This window comes from Aquila chrysaetos, chromosome 1 (assembly GCF_900496995.4).
Source record: "Aquila chrysaetos chrysaetos chromosome 1, bAquChr1.4, whole genome shotgun sequence".
Lineage (NCBI taxonomy): Eukaryota > Metazoa > Chordata > Aves > Accipitriformes > Accipitridae > Aquila > Aquila chrysaetos.
In genome coordinates this window covers 49,148,589-49,164,144 of record NC_044004.1, presented here as the reverse complement: position 1 = coordinate 49,164,144, position 15,556 = coordinate 49,148,589, and the positions used below count along the sequence as shown (strand labels likewise).

Here is a 15,556-nt window from a genome sequence, read left to right as displayed (position 1 = left end):
CTGTGTGTGAAGTTTTCCACAAGCTCTTCTAGATACTTTTTCTCCTTCAGAGGATCAAAGATAGAATGAGTGTGGGAGACAGGCAAGCAGAAGAGCCCAGTTGGCAAATGCAGCAAGCCTGGGCCTCAGGTGCTCAGCCTTATCAAGATTACTGTAAGGCTGAAAAGGTGTATTTTTCATGCCCAAGCTACAAGTGTGCTGAGCCCTGCCCTGCAGATGGTCATTAGGCTGCCATCCGAAGAGATCCAGCCTGCTGCACTCCTGCCCTGTAGGAGCTCAAAGGGCTGGAGCAGCACCCCAGCCCTTGCTCCTTGCCTGCTACGAGGCGCAGGTCCCTGGGGTACCCTTTCATGTGCTGCAGGGACAGGCTATACCAAGACAAAGTTGATACTGCAAGCTCTTCAATAGCCCTCACCAACTTCCCTTGGTGCTGGGCAAGCCACAGCAGCAAATTGAAACTGAGCCTACTGTTAACTTATTTGTTTCTTTGCAAACGTCTGGGCTGAGAGCCTGTTTTTAGGATGCGCTTTGTGTGACCTACCTGCTGTCTGCTCCCCATGTATCAGATGGTGCAGCTATGGGACTAGGTGGGTCTTCTGCTCAGCTGCCTAACTCACCACAAACCACTCATCATATTTAGTTGTTTTCATTTAGGGTTCATTTGGGGTTGAGTAAAAGAGCTGACCTGATGCACTGTCTGCCTCGTGGGGTGGAGGAAGGTGGTGGGAGCACACAGCTGGCGGGGGTGGGGTGCAGAAAATGGAGCCTCTATGGAGCAGCTTGCATTTAGATACAATATGCCCACATTAAGTGTAGTTATTGCTGGGTGAACTTCACCCTAAGCTAGGTTGTGGCCCTCTACTAGCAGAGGAGACGTGCTATATTGTAATCCATGTTCTAGATGTCTCCAGTGATCCTTTTGAGTTTCATATGGGAGAAAATGCCGTGTCTCTTCCATCTTCCATTTTGAGAAATCTCATTAAATAATAGACCCTTTATGAACTATAACTATATATCACTATATTGCTGACTTTTGTATTACTTCTTGCTATGTGCTAGTTAGTTGCAGCAGTTGCAAGGCAAGTCTTAACAGTTAATGTAGTTTCCTGCTGTATTGTGTTGTAGAAAACAGTATTTCATACAAATCTTTTCTTGTTCATCTACTTAATGTAACAGTACAAAGCTGAAAAGGATGCTAATCCTTCCAGCAAGCTTAGTTCTGGATTGAGGGACTGATGTCCATGCACTGTTTCTTCGTGAAGGTAGAGCTAGCTTTAAAATTCCTGAGTTACCTTATGAATGTATAAAGTCTGTTTCTGTGGGGAAGACAGGATGTCTTATCTCAGCTCTCCCAGTAAGTATCATTTGACTAGAATATGAGGAAACAAAAGGGTTAAGACAATTTTAACATTTCACATGTGTGGGACAGATTATGATACTACTACTTGCTAATATTTTCAACAGTCTAGATCCCATTTCCAAAATCCCTGGGTGCCAAGTACATTAAACTCTCTAAGGATATATGTGTTGCAGCCAAATTTTGAAATACATGTGGGTACCTCAAGCAACAGATAAGCATCTGTTTAAAATCTAACAGGATTTTAAATATGCCTTCTTACGTTGTTTCCAACAAAATTAATTTTTTGTCTTTTCGTTGTGTAAGTTACTTAAAGGTCAAAACCTAAGGATACTTTGGAAATTGATCTTATGCTTTAGTTTCATAGACTCCTTTGAAAAACCATGCTATATTTAAAAATCCACATTGTGTGAAAAAAAAACCCCCACCATTCATACCACTGGGATGATTGCAGTGCTACAGATCACAGGATGTAAATGAGACTACTGAAAATTTTTCCCATATTGAAGAATCCAGCGTCTGAAGGAAATAGGCTGTGTGAAGCTATAAGATTATCTTCAAAATCATTTTCTTCCCTTATTGAAAACAAAGTATTAAAACTCCTAATTCTTAAATTAGAGTGTATTTTCTTGTCTTGCCTGATTATTTTTTGGGGGGGAGTTGCCGTAGTTTCTGAAACTCTACCTCTCCAAACACTTTTACCTTACCTATTACAATTAAGCTATTGTTTTGCTTAGGAAAGTGGCCTGACTTAATTCAGGTTTCTGCCTCAGAGTAAACCAAAATGATTAATAGCTCTGTGTGTGCCTAATGATGTGAGCCCTGCAGCCACCAAAGCACCTGTCTCAGTGTGTAACCAGCCAGGGTTTGCTATTGTGCACGGCTGGAGATTCACAAAACAAAAAAAAGGCAATTAGACAATGTTAGGGATTTGAAGCAAACTAACAATACAGGGAAATTGCCAGGGAAGGATTAGTTATCTCTTGCCTGATGAAAGCAGGTATCAATGGAAAACTCCTAAATTGGTCTTCCACAGTGGCTCCATATGGAAAGTTTAATGTCTAGTGAAGACTGCCAGGGTTAAGCTCTGAAAACAAAGATCTGGAAGTTGAAAGTGTGCTTAAATTAGCATTTCTGCTACCCTTTCAGATCACTCCTCAATCTGCTGCTAGTTTTGGCTGTGCCTCTAATGACAACCTGTTGCACCCAAACAGAAAATTCTCTGTCATTTTAGCATCACCTTTGTGGATTGAAAATTACTCCAAAAGGATGATCTGCAGCATTTGGGTGTTGAAAGAGCTGCATTAATAGTATTGCCTTATTGTGGGTCTTGGAAGGTATACATGCTCTTTCTTGGGTCTGTTCTGTAAGACACTGAGCATACCTCCTAATCTGTGCTGGTCTTTCTGGCCAGACAGCTTCTCTGTGCGTGCAGTAATTGGTTTTGAAGTTTGCTCCATCAGCTGCTTCGCAGTGCAGCTTTCCGCGTTGGTTGGTTATTTTGATCAGTCGTGAGAGCGATGGGCTGGCTGGCTGATTGCTGAGGTGTTCCTCCTGGCTGGGTGACAGGCTTGCCGGCTGACCTCGGCCAACTGGCTTTAACTCCGGTGGGGGATAGCGGCTCATATTTTCCAAGGCATCTAGGTGATTTAGGAGCCCACGGGTCACCCCGAAGGGGGTTGATGCATTTGGAAAATGTTACCCTATTAAACTCACCCCAAAGGGATATAGTGTGGACTAATTTATGTTTGTAAAACAGCTTGGGGTCTTGGATTCCTGTGGCGTGAGTATCTTGCACTCTCCTCTTCGTACAGAGGCAAACAAGACCCATTCCTGTGGCTGTTTCATCAGACAGTTAGGCTGTACTGAACCTACATCTGCTGATAAGAAAGCAACTTCTAGATAAATCATACAGGCATGTCTCTGAAGCCTAGAAGTAAGAACTTCTGGCTCCAATAACAAAAGCCTGGGCTGCCTGACCTAAGGAAGGCTGCCTACAGTTCTGGTAGCAATCAATCCATCGCCCTTCCTCTGGTATTGCCAACTGGGGGGCACATCGGGAGGACTCACGGGGCTGGTAGGTTTGGCAAGGATGGCAGCAGGCCACAGGAGCAGCAAAAAAGGAGCTGCCCTGCTGGCTGCACGGGGGTCGCTCATGCCCCAGCAGGCAGCTGGGGGACGATGAGACCGTCTGTTCTTGAGTCACGGTGGCTCCGCTCTTGGCTGAAGCCCTCGATGGCTGAAGAGAGGTAGCGAGACATCCGAGAGAAGGTTGAGCGAGGCGCACCGTGGCCCCAGAGGGGGGAACACAGGGTTATAACAACAGGGCTGAGATACGCGGGAGACCCGGCCGTGCAGGGGAAGGTGTGCTTTATCTGTGTGTTCTTCATGCCCGCTATATTCTTTAAATATCTTTATAGTCTCCTGCTTCAGAATAGGAATAGTGGCCGTGCCTGAGGCGACCAGCATGTGACTGTGGTGCTTCTTGTGGCATCCAACTGCCCTCCTGTCCTCACAGAAAATCATTAATTAAATTTAAATGCCTCTTGCTGAATTTCCCGCATGGGTCTTTTTATGTCTTAAGCTGGTCATTAGGATTTTTGTGGCTTGTGTGGAGTTATACTGCATGAGTTCTTTAATAAACCATACTGAGGGCGAAAGTGTCTGTATGAGAGGGGCGAGAGAGAGGCTGAGTGGCTTCTCTGTGGGTGTCTGAAGTGAATGAGAAGTGAGGGAGAAAAGAAAGGATTAAGAAGTAATTAAAGGATAGAGAGAACGCTAAATAAGGAAGAAAGGAAAAGACTGCAAGGAACGTTGCTGATGGGTTTTAAATTTGAATTTGGGTAGTCATTTTTTTTTTACACACTCAGGGAAGAAGACGTTGGAGGGAGCCTTGGTTACCGTTACGCTTTCATATTATAATCTAAGTGCTGCCTTGATTATACACCGTTCTGATTGCTGTGGCCTAGTGATTAGAGCATAAAACTTGGAGGCAAAAAATATGCTGCTTTTCATAACTGTAAAGGACTTGCTGGGTGGTTTTGAATGAGTTATTTCACTTCACTGTGCCTCATTTTCCTGATCTGCAAAACAGGGATATTAATGCCTATTTTTGTGAAGGCAGTCTGAGAAACTTAAATGGAAACTTCTGTATAAATGTCAAGTATCATTATTATTGTTCTTAAACTAATCCATTGTAGTCAACTGCTTTTATAGTTTTTATGAAAGCAAATACAATGGGAGCTACATAATTGGCTGCCTAACAATGTTGTTTCAATTAGAAGAAGACAAAAAGTGTCTGAAAAATGCAACAGTGGGTTGCCATTTTCATCAACTGCAAAAAAAAAAATTCTGCTAGAACTGAACCATGCCATACCATATCAGGTAATAAAGTTACTCTGAAGTACATGTAACACACAGATCAGAAGTAACAGGCTCAGATAATTTTTCGTTACATGTTTGGTTCACTATTTATCTGGCACAGTTGAAGGCTTTCAGTTATTGTTGAGCAAGTAACAGTAAGGGTAAAAATGTGAAAAATGTATGTGTTTACTTCTTTGCCAGCATCTGAGAGACTAAGTTTCCCCAGGCTGTGACTTTAAAATCCTAATTTTCAGTTGAATAGTTTGCAATGTCTGGTTTATACACCTTTGGAAACAGGCAGTACAGGAAACACTGATACTCCCTCTCCTTAGTAAGGTGAATATGATCCATCTTTTAATAGGATGCTGTTAGAACAAGGTAATGGAACTAAACTGGGAAAATGTGAGTCACATTACTCTTCACATTTGCCTAAATCCTGTTTATCTGAAAGGTAATCCCGCCTTTGCCAATTCACCCTGCGGGTGGATGGTCCCAGTTACTCAGCCCAGGGCCACATGCAGAAGGCTTTAGCAGTAAGGGTATGCTGTATGGAAGGATGCTCTTAATCCAGGATGCTGATTATACTAGTAAAATTTAATGTTTGCCAGTCTAGTTTATTCTTCTCCTGAATTTGTCCTGGCAGGAACAGGATTTTGCTGGTATAACGGTGTTTATTTTGTGATAGAGGAAGGGGAATGTTTGGGGGTTTTTAAGACAGAGCGATATTGGTCATAGGTAATGTGTCTTCATACATCTAAATGATTTGGCAAAAATCTGTTATGTAGTCTTGGCCTTAACATGACCCCAGAGTGAGTAACTTGTGACCTGTCTGTCCTCATCAGCGTCAGTACTGCTGCCTTCTAGAACAGCCCAATTAAGATAATTTTATGGTTGCTGTAGGAGGACAGTATCTGTAAGGCAGGCTGAGGGGAGCAGTCCTGGCTGTTTGTTTTCCATCCCCAGAGACTGTATTGCAACAACTGCCTCTTCGAAGTGCTTTCCTCTACCAAGCAGCACAAGCCCATTTCTGCAGGCTCATCTTCCGCCAGCTCCTCTGTATCTGTGAGCTCGTTCCCTCTAAAACCAAGGCTATTCAGGGACAGGTATTACATTATATGCTGAGCGAGATGGGTAGAGAGATGTGACATCTGGATGCTGATGGCTCTATAAGATTATGGACATAGTGCTGGTATTAAAATAATTACACCATAGCACGAAAAGACTCAGATGTCTTTCCTGGGAAGCCAGGTCCATTCAGAAGAAAAAGTTCAATGACATTAAAGAGCCAGTTTGGAATGGTTTTTTTTGTTTAGTTGTTTTTTAATTATTATTATTTTGAGGGTATTTGTGAGGACTGATCTTTTTTTGCTTGTTCAGAGTCCTACTGTTGTTTGTACCAGGTGTAGCAAGTGCATTAAGACTTTGGAAGAGGGCAAACAATTCTTTTTTTCCTCAGACAAATTTAACACATTGGATCTTTAGATTTTATCTTTTTATCCTGATGGTGAAAAAAAAAGCACACTAAATATGTGACATTAATACAATTTTTTTACTTAAAAAGAATGATCTAATGTTGGATTTGCATTCTCTCTGTTAATGGTTAGCATAAAACATTGTCCTTGGGAGTATTGGACCGCTCATCCTCTCAGTGAAGCTAAGAGGAATTTTTTTATGTGTGACAGCACTGTGAAGCAAGACTATTTTTCAGGATAAGTACAATAAAATTCTAGCAGGTAATGCTCTTCATCAGAAAACATTAGTAAGAAAAATGCTGAAAAACATTCCTCTAGTTACACTATTAAGTAGGTTTTATTTTCTTTCTCAGTAAGAATAGTGAGTGTACATACACACAAAACATGCCTTGCTCTACCATTATTCTGAATTGCTAGCTGCAAATGAGATTTTTCTGTCTACTCTTGCACTCCTTAATATGTCTTTTTCAGGTCTAAGAAATGGATGAATGGATTTGATTTTTAAACAAATGGTCTCATTGCAGTTCCACATCAGCAAAAAGCAGAGTCTTCTGAGAAGATGAGATGAAAATGCAGGCAGTCGAACAAAGGAGCCACAGAAAACTCTTCGTCTTGAAGAGCTCAACAGACACATATTTAAATGAGTTGACTGATCCTCAGTCCCATGTCTCGTGGGTTCATCTTTGGGGAAATGGTGTCCACTATGTTTTGTCTGACTGTAGCACTGGATGCTTGCTCGTGCTTCTCTACTGCCCACTTGGGATAGAAGGCCAAATTTTGCTTTGCTATGACAAAGTCCAGTTGGACAGCTTTCTCCCAGTTCTCCCAAAACAGATTAAAGTGAATACAGACCAAGACGATGGGTAAACTATGATGTAAAGTTTATATACAAGAATATAACATTTATCTGGAGTATTTACAAGGTTAATTAAAGCAATATTTTACAACTCTTTCAGGTTAACCACTAGGTATATTACAGTTAGGCTACAGATGGTTTAATTTGCAAAATAATAAAAAAATCCATTGCATTCAGATCAACCAGCTTCAAAACTTGTTCATTTTTTTCTGAGAGATAAGGGCTCAGACTTGTGGAAAATAAAATGTGAGAATGGTTAATATACTCTTACTGGTGCCTATGTATCACATGCAAGAGTCGTAACATGACCTTTATAGTGTTAATATAGATGGCAAGCCATTTCACCTCGGTGAAAGAGTCGTACCCACTGTGACAGGCCAGTCGCACGCGTGGCTGTCTTTCTCTGCATCTCCTACTTTTGCACAACAAACATGCATGTATACAGAGAAGCAGCAATATAAATGAACCAGCATTACCAAAAATGAAGAGGGAAAAACCTCAGACCAAAGTCACATTTGCAACCATTAAAAAAAAAAAAAGCTTTAAGCAAGATACTTTAATACTTCCCAAAAATAGTCATGATTTTTTTTTTTTATTACATTTTAACCTATGTACAAAAATGGAGGGCTCCCTCCCCTCCCGGAGAGCGGTCACCATGTCTCATGCCCGTGGCATCTCGAGGCTCAGAGGGGCCGAAGCAAGAAGGTGCGGGAGGCCCGGAGAGCTCGGGACAGAGGCGGCTGCTGGAGGCGGCCAGAGCCGAAGCCACTAACACTGCAGTTTGCGGATGCTGCGGGAGAACCGCTTGAAAGCCCGCTGCCCTTTCTGCCACCGCTTCAGCGAGGTTATCACCAGTTCCCCAGCTTGCTTTTGCCCCATCACCAAGTAGGGGACGTTGATGTCGTTCATCTCATCGCAGGTACACTGGAGGCCACCTTTGAGCCAGAGCACGATCTTCCTCAGATCCCTTTCCGTCAGCCCATTCAGCTTGTAGATGGTTTTGCTCTTTGTTTCGGGGGTGATCTTGGTATCCCCATTGATGTAGGCAATCTCCTTCACTTTTATCTTCAAGGCTAATAGAGCGAGGGGAGGGGGCAGTGGAGAGAGGGAGAGAGATTGAGAGGTTTTTTCCCATTAGTGCACATAAAGAGGACCTGGGGAGGGAGGTGCTCTATTGCTAATTAAACTGTCAGGGCTGACAGAAGAGGCAGCAGGTGGCTCCATTTCTAAAGCCACAAAGGGCATGCAAGTCATTTCAGTTTGAATCAACCTTAGGGCTGAGGGTTTTTCGGTTTCTTTTTGCCTCTTCCCCCTCCCCCTCTTTTTCCTTCCTTTCTAAATTAATTTTTTTCTCCCGCTTTTCTCCTGTTTGCAAACAGAGAGAGGGTGGGTTTGCTACATTAAGCAGAGCTCCGTTTTTTGCTGGGAGAGGACAGTCTTCCTGAAACTAGAGTTTGAAGGGGAGGTGGGGAAGCGAGTACCTAGACCTAATCTGAAACCTGATCTCTGCCGCGGCTGAAAACTTCTAAACTTAATTTATTAGGCTGGAGAGGATTTTGGGCAAACCTGTAAGGAAATGATATTTCACATGTATTGTTTTTTTGAAAGAATAGATCCCATGGAGGGCAAATTGGTCCAACAGCTGCATTCGATTTGGTAAAATAACTAGGAGGGGGATACAGGGCTCTGTAAGAATCTGTGGGGCATGTTTAGCTTTAGGAGGATTTATCTGAGTGCAATTTGCCAGGCCAAAGCTATTGGTTGTTTTAGCAATTATGTCCCGCAGTCACGGTTTCAGGTTTTGGGTGGTGGGTTTTGTTTTGGCTTTTTGGGTTTTTGTTTTTTTAAAGAAAGACTTTTGAATTGTTGTAGATATTTATACTACAAATCTGTTTCCAGGTATAAACATTGGCCTATTATAAAAGGATTCCCCTCCTTATTCCCTTTTTCTCTTGAAATGCTAATGTGTGGATAATGTGCCGTTCAGTTCTCTGTGTCGAAGGGGCTTTCTTGTCCTCTTCTAACCCCAGATCTTCCCATTAAGTTTATATCCCCAATTGTCTGTGCATTACCTTCTCTGTCAAATGATATATAGAGCTTCATTCTTAATCTGCGGAGAGAGTCTTTCTTACGATACGTGAGATTGGTCATGCGGCGCTCTCTCTCATACGTCCAAATGAAGCTTTGCTCTACTTCTCCCCAGGCAATAGACTGGATGAAAGATTCTTTTTTTTTTTTTTCCATTTTACTTTCTATTTGGCTTGCCAGCAACATCCACATAAAAGAGCGCTACTTCGAAACAGCAAACAGAAAAGGACTATAAAAAGAGCTACTTTTCATTCCCAGGTGGAATTTTGTGTTTTGTGACCCAATGGTCAGACGGGTCCATCTGCAGATTAGACAAAGCCCTGCCTTTATTCAGGCGCATCTCTCACTGACTCCACTAGGAATTTTACCTGACCCTGAACCCTCACGTTTCAGCCAAGGAGGGCTCTGCTTCCACTTACCAAAGTCATTTTTGCAGAGGTTTTCCACGATGTCATTATCGTCTTCATTTTTGTTTTTGCAGGCATCGCAGACCTTGGGTGCTGGAAATGCAAGGGACAGTCCCCGTCAGGCTCGGGGAGAAAGGAACAGCAGGTGGCGTTGGGAACCCTTCGGGAACCGCCGGGTTTTCCAGCCCTCGAACCCTCCATCCCAGACCCTGCGCCTTCTCCCCCGGCGCTGCCCGAGCACTTCGACACGCCTTACCTTGCTGCAGACCCGCTGGAGGGGGGCACGGTGTGCTTTTAAGGTCACACTTCAACCAAAAGCGGTTGTTTTGGTTTTGGTTTTTTTTTTTTTACGGGGGAAAGCGTAAAGGGGGGCACACGACACAAACCACCCGAGCCCCGCGCTTCAGCGATGATCTTTGCAGGAGGAGGTTGTCCCCCTGCGAGCCGCACGGCTCGAGTCCGGGGTCCCGGATCTTTTCTTTGGGGACGGAGACCGGCAAAGGCCAGGGGGTGCGGGCCGGTGCCAGCACCCCGCCGGTGCCCGCGGTTTCCCCGGTCCCCTCGGCAAAGCCTCCCTGAGCCTGACCTGCGGCCCGTCCCGTCCCGGAGCACCGGGCGTGCTGCAACGGGAGGGAGGCGGCTCCGCTGGCCGGCAGAAAGCTGGGGAGGGACCCCGCTGCCGGGGCGGCTCCTCGGGGGGCAGCTGCTGCCGGCCCGGGGGCTGCCCGGCGGCTCCCTCTTACCTTCCCGGGTGACGGGGAGGATGTGGTCGCTGCTGGCCAGCGGGATGCAGAGGTCGTTGTCCTTGGGGAAGCGGCTGCAGTCCAGCATGTCGGGCCAGGGGAAGCCGAAGGCGGACATCACCGGGGCGCAGCTCTCCTTCACCTCCTCGCAGAGCGAGTGGCAGGGCTGGATGATCTCGTCCAGGTCGTCGATGCAGACGGGGGCAAAGAGGGAGCAGAGGAACTTCCTGGTGTCGGGGTGGCACTGCTTCTGCACCAGCGGGATCCAGGTGGAGGCCTGCTCCAGCACCTCCTGCACCGTCTCATGCCCCAGCAGGTTGGGCAGCCGCATGCTCTGGTACTCGATGCCCCGGCACAGCAGCATCGGGGCGGGGATGGGCTTGCAGTTGGAGCGCTTGTAGGAGAAGTCGGGCTCCCCGAAGGGGAAGAGCCCGGCGGCCGAGCCCATGCAGTGGGACGCCAGCAGGAGCAGGGCGCAGAGGCGGCGCTGCATTTTGGGGCGCGGTGGAGGGAGGGGACGGGGGGGCTGCCGAAAGGCTCGGGGGGCCGCGATGGCCGGGCGCGGAGCGGGCGGCGCGCCGCTGCCCTCAGCCGCAGGCAGCGTCCCCCAGCCCGGGCTCCTGCCTGCCAGACGGGGACGGAGGGTCTGAGCGAGATGCGGGGGCAAACGGGAGTTTTCAGGATTTTTTTGTATGCAAATGGCAGGGGGAGCGGGGGCTGGGAGGAGCCTGGTGACAGCCATCCAGAAAGGATTGGTCACTACTTTCTCGGTCTGCTTTTGCTCAGGGGGATTGTCTTTTGGCAGGAAATCCTTGCGAGGAACGTTACCGTGCGAGCACGGGCAAGGGAAGGGAAGGGAAAGGAAGGGAAGGGAAGGGAACGGGGGAAAGATCCCCGCGAACAAAGAGCCACCAAAGCCCGAGGAGCTCCTCGGCCGGGCAGGGGCAGAGGGGCCGCTCTCAGGCCGCGGTAGCTGGAGGTGAGCTTTGCCGCTAACACAGCTGCTGCCGAGCGGCGGGACCCCCCTCTCTCCCCCCCCCCCCCCCCCCCCCCTTGCCCACGTTTGGTGCTTTCGCTGCCAGCGGATGCGTGAGGTGGCCGGGCCGGTTCCCCACGCAGGGGGCCAGGCTGGCTGCTCCCTCAGCCCCCGGGGGGTGTCTGGCACCTCCGCCCCCTCCCCGCGATGCTGGCAGCCGCAGGCAGCGGCTGGGGGCTGCCGGCTTTCCCGCCCCCGGCCCCGGCTCGGCAGCGCCCAGCCGCCGGGGGCTGCCCTGCGGGGTCCTCCTCCTGCCCCCCCGCCCCAGCCTCTGGCTCTCCCCTGCGAGGAGCGGGGGCTGCAGCGGACCCTGGATGGCGTCCGACCGCCAAAGGGGATTTTCCCCCGGTGGGAGCATCCAAGTTACGTTTGAAACGCTGTCACCTGGGACGTTTTTCCAAGGCTAAAAGCGTAGGCCTGGCTCTGCGCAACGTAGGCATGTCCCTTTCCCTTCGCTCCTGTCTTCACCTAGAAGCTCCCTTAAAGAATTATGTTTGTGTTGATTTACCACAAAGGGGAAGACAACAGGCGAAGCACTGGGATCGCAACGCAGCTTCAGTGCAATTTGGTTATTTCTTGGATTTTTAGTAATATTATTCATGGGATTATTATTGAAAAGAGTAGGCCTGTGTAGTATCATTTTGTGGTAAACCACATTCATTAATCAGCTACTGAATGTATCTCCTTATAGAGATGTTTTATGGGAAGCTAGCTAGCCTTAGCCACGATGACTTCTGTAAATTGCAGGATCCCTATATGTCTAGTTTCCAGACTGAGCTTCCCGGAGGTCTGACTTGCTGCTTGTGGTGTAGGAAAGAGATGGGACCTGCAGCGTTCGCACGGGGAAGGCAGGGGGCTGCGGTGCTGGAGTGGTCGCAGTGCTACCCCAGGCGGGCCGTTGTCACGCGCTGAGGCCAGCGCCAGCTCCTTCACAGGAGCTTTCAAGGTCCTTTCCAGCAGGCCATGCTGATGGATGTAATCTCCCTGTAGGCCAGCTTCTCTCTTACTTAAATTTGTTTCATACCTGGAAAATAAATGTCCTGAATGTCTAATACCACTTGTGGAAGGGCTTAAAAGTAGTCTATTTCTTACAGCTCCACATATTCTTGCCATTTATTATCTGTGTTCATCTCATTCCTTTAAACAATAAATCTGTAAGCTCTTGGCCTCAGTCGCCTTCCATGGCACTGAGCCCCACCGATGACTTATGGTCCCCATTTCAAGCCCGTTTTGCCAAGTCCTGAGGATCGCCAGAGGCTGTAGCTGTTGCCACTTGCAGGAGATGTCCCTTCCAGCTGCCAAAGCTGGTCCCGCTGGCCTCTGTCCCCAACCTCCTCTTCAGTGGAAGGGGACCTACCAGCACGTTTGCTCTTACCCTGAATGGCCAGGCTATTCACCAGGTCTTTGTAAAATGGACAAGTTTGTGGTTTGTATTTTTCTCTCTCCTTTTTTCACTGCTTCTCATTATTTTGGAGTCATTGACATCCCTTCAGGTCGATCTCAGCAAGATCAGAAGACAATTTGCCTGCTCCGTAAATTCCCGGTAGCCATGTACACCTCTTTCTGCAGATCCAGCCAGCTGGGCTGCGTGGAAGCAAGGACCCAAATCTGAACAGACTCTGTTTAGACTAGAGATAATAACCATTTTCTGCGGCGGAGGATGAGACATTTCCGACAGAAGTTTGCTCATTTTTTTCACCAGAACTGTTTGCTTGTTTGTTTCCAGCCCACAGGAAATAAGGAGGAAAAACATACTTTTTTCCTGAATTAAGCTTTGATTTGAAACGAGGCTTTATGAGACCTTATTATTTCCATTTTTAATCACCCTTGGCGAACTCACTTACTATAAATTTGAAACGATCTGAGATCACATAAACAAAACCAGCCCAAGCCTGCAGACCCGAGCAATCAGTACTGCCCTCGCTCTGATCCCTTGCAAGGGAAAGCGCCGGAGTGCGGGACTGCCATCGGTGCTCCTCGCTGCAAACTGGGGTACGGCATTCCCAGCCTGCGGACCCCAATGTTGTTTGCAGTCGCTGTGGTTTAGCAGGGCCCACATGCCATCGCAGGCCGGGTGCGAGCTGTGGGGACTGGGTGCTGCGGCCAGAAAACCTGCAGCATTCCCAGGGCCCCGGGTGATTTTTGTGCTAAATGCTCGAAGTCAAGCAAAGCCTAAGCAGGAAGAGCAGCTTTGGGTGTCCGTGCAAGTGTGCTCAAGGGGTGGTGGGGGTGCAGGAGGAGACACCCGTGGGGCTGTCTCCACGGGGGGTGTCGAGGGTCCCTGGGCTATGGGGTGGCTGCTGAGGGCAGGGAGACCTCGCAGCCTTGCCTTCGGGGGCCGGCCCCGCTTCGCTCGCCTCCCCTTTTGGGAGGGATGGGGCTGGCGCTGAACGGCGGGGCTGGGCAGCCCTTGGGGAGCCGGGCTGTGTTTCGGGCCGCCGCGGGTGCCGCTGCCCTCCCCGCTGTCGGGGCACACGTCGGGGCCGGGGGAGCATCCCCGGGGGGGGGGGGGGGTCCCGCTGCACGCGCTCAGGCCAATAAACAGCCGCTGTTTCACGCTTAATTGGGAATGAAACTAATGAGCTCCTTACGGCCCTTGGCTGGTGCCGTCCCTCCGCACCCCGGAGAGGTTTAACCCTCCCCCGGACCCCCGCCCGGCGGGCAGCCCCCGGCGGCGGCCGCTGCCCCGGCCCGGCCCGGCCCAGCCCGGCTCTTTAAGCGTAGGCGCGGCTGCCCGGGCCGGGCCGGCGCTCCGGCCTAAAGCCGCCCGGCAGGCAGGGCCGGGGCCCGGGACGGCGCCTGCGGGGGAGGGCCCGCTCCCCCCGGAGCTTTCTGCCGCCGGGTAAGGGCGCTAAGAAGCCCACCCCACCCCACCCCAAGGAATAGGCGGGGGCTGGGGGGTTCGGGCACCCTCCCGGAGAAAGCCCTGGGCGACCTGGTCCGACCTGGGGGGAGCCAAGCAGGACGGCACTCTTAGAATACGATGGTACGTTTTTATTGTTTTAAAGGGAGCATAGGCTTTTGAGCTCCCGTAAATTCATCAAGTGGTGTGGACAGTTAAGCCGCTTTAAACCCCTGAAAGTAGCATAAGCGTTTAAGCCACCTTAGATGCTTAAAGCAATATAAGCTCTTAAAATGCCTTTAATCCTTAAGTGCTTAAATCACCTTAGATCTTGGGAGTTAGGTGAGAGAATGAGCTGCCTGGAAAAAAAGAGCCCAACTCCAGTCCTCCAGTACTCCCCCCCCATCCCTCAGTAAAAGTTACCTGATGGATGGGGGTGAAAATAAATGAACTGTGGGGAAAATGACTCGAGTCCTTCGTGATTGCAGGGAGTTAGGTGTACCGTTGTGTTCCAAAGAGCGTGCCTGGTCTGTGCTATCTACGTTAAAACCATGGTGCTTCTTCCTCTTGCTCTCAAGCCTTGGTGTGAACTTGAATCTTCTGTGCCTTTTCCTGGCCAGTCCTGGTAGCTGAGAAGTGGAAAAGGGAAAATATATTGACACTTGCCTGTCTGCTAAAGAGTGGGAAAGACTTGCTTCAACATAGGCAGTGAAAAATACTATCAATTTGTTAATCTGTCTGTTGCATATTTTTCCAAACCCGCTGCCTTGAGAACCCTTAGTCCCTTACCTGGCTATGTACTGTATGTGGGGGACTCTTTGCACCCACCCACTCCCTGTCCCCCAAGAACCTCTGACCCATTGAGGTGCTTTGCTGATGTGATGAGCTTGAGGTGAAAGCTGCCATCACTGATGGCTTCCCCAGCCTGAGCCCCATACTCCTTTGTCACTGACCTGCAGGCGGCATCACCCCTTTTTTTTGCAGAATCTTGGGATAACCGTGGCTGGAGGGGACCTCAGAAGACCATCGAGTCCAGCCCATGCTCCAAGTTCAGCATTTAGCTAGGTGGCTTGCAGCCTTACCCAGCTGAGCCCTCACTGGGGTGCCTGCACGCTTACCTGGGACCTGAAAGGCTCAATTCAAGGCTGTGTTGCAACCTCCCTCCCCTTCTTGGAGAAAACTCCAAGCTTTCAGATCCTGGGCAGCCCGCAGTTTGGTTTCCCACTGTGGAAGATGGGAAGAACAGGATGGGTTATCGGCCACACTGAGAGCAGTGATTTGCAGAGGGAGGCACGCACCCGTGCAGGGCAGCCAAGCCTTACCCAGCACGAAGCACCCACCTTTCCCAAGCGGCTAGGTGCTGCTTTCGCCCCTGAACAGGGTCCAGCCCCA

General features: G+C 48.8%; 1 protein-coding gene across 1 annotated transcript; it reads right to left on the bottom strand.

Moving 5' to 3' along the window:
* Positions 1-6,505: 6,505 nt before the first annotated feature.
* Positions 6,506-10,964, bottom strand: SFRP2 (secreted frizzled related protein 2). Its single transcript, XM_030010623.1, has 3 exons — positions 10,287-10,964; positions 9,556-9,636; positions 6,506-8,121 (listed from the first exon to the last, which is right to left on the bottom strand). The coding sequence occupies exons 1-3, from the start codon at positions 10,777-10,779 to the stop codon at positions 7,817-7,819; spliced, it is 879 nt and encodes a 292-aa protein (XP_029866483.1). The 5' UTR covers positions 10,780-10,964; the 3' UTR covers positions 6,506-7,816.
* Between the last annotated feature and the right edge of the window lie 4,592 nt (positions 10,965-15,556).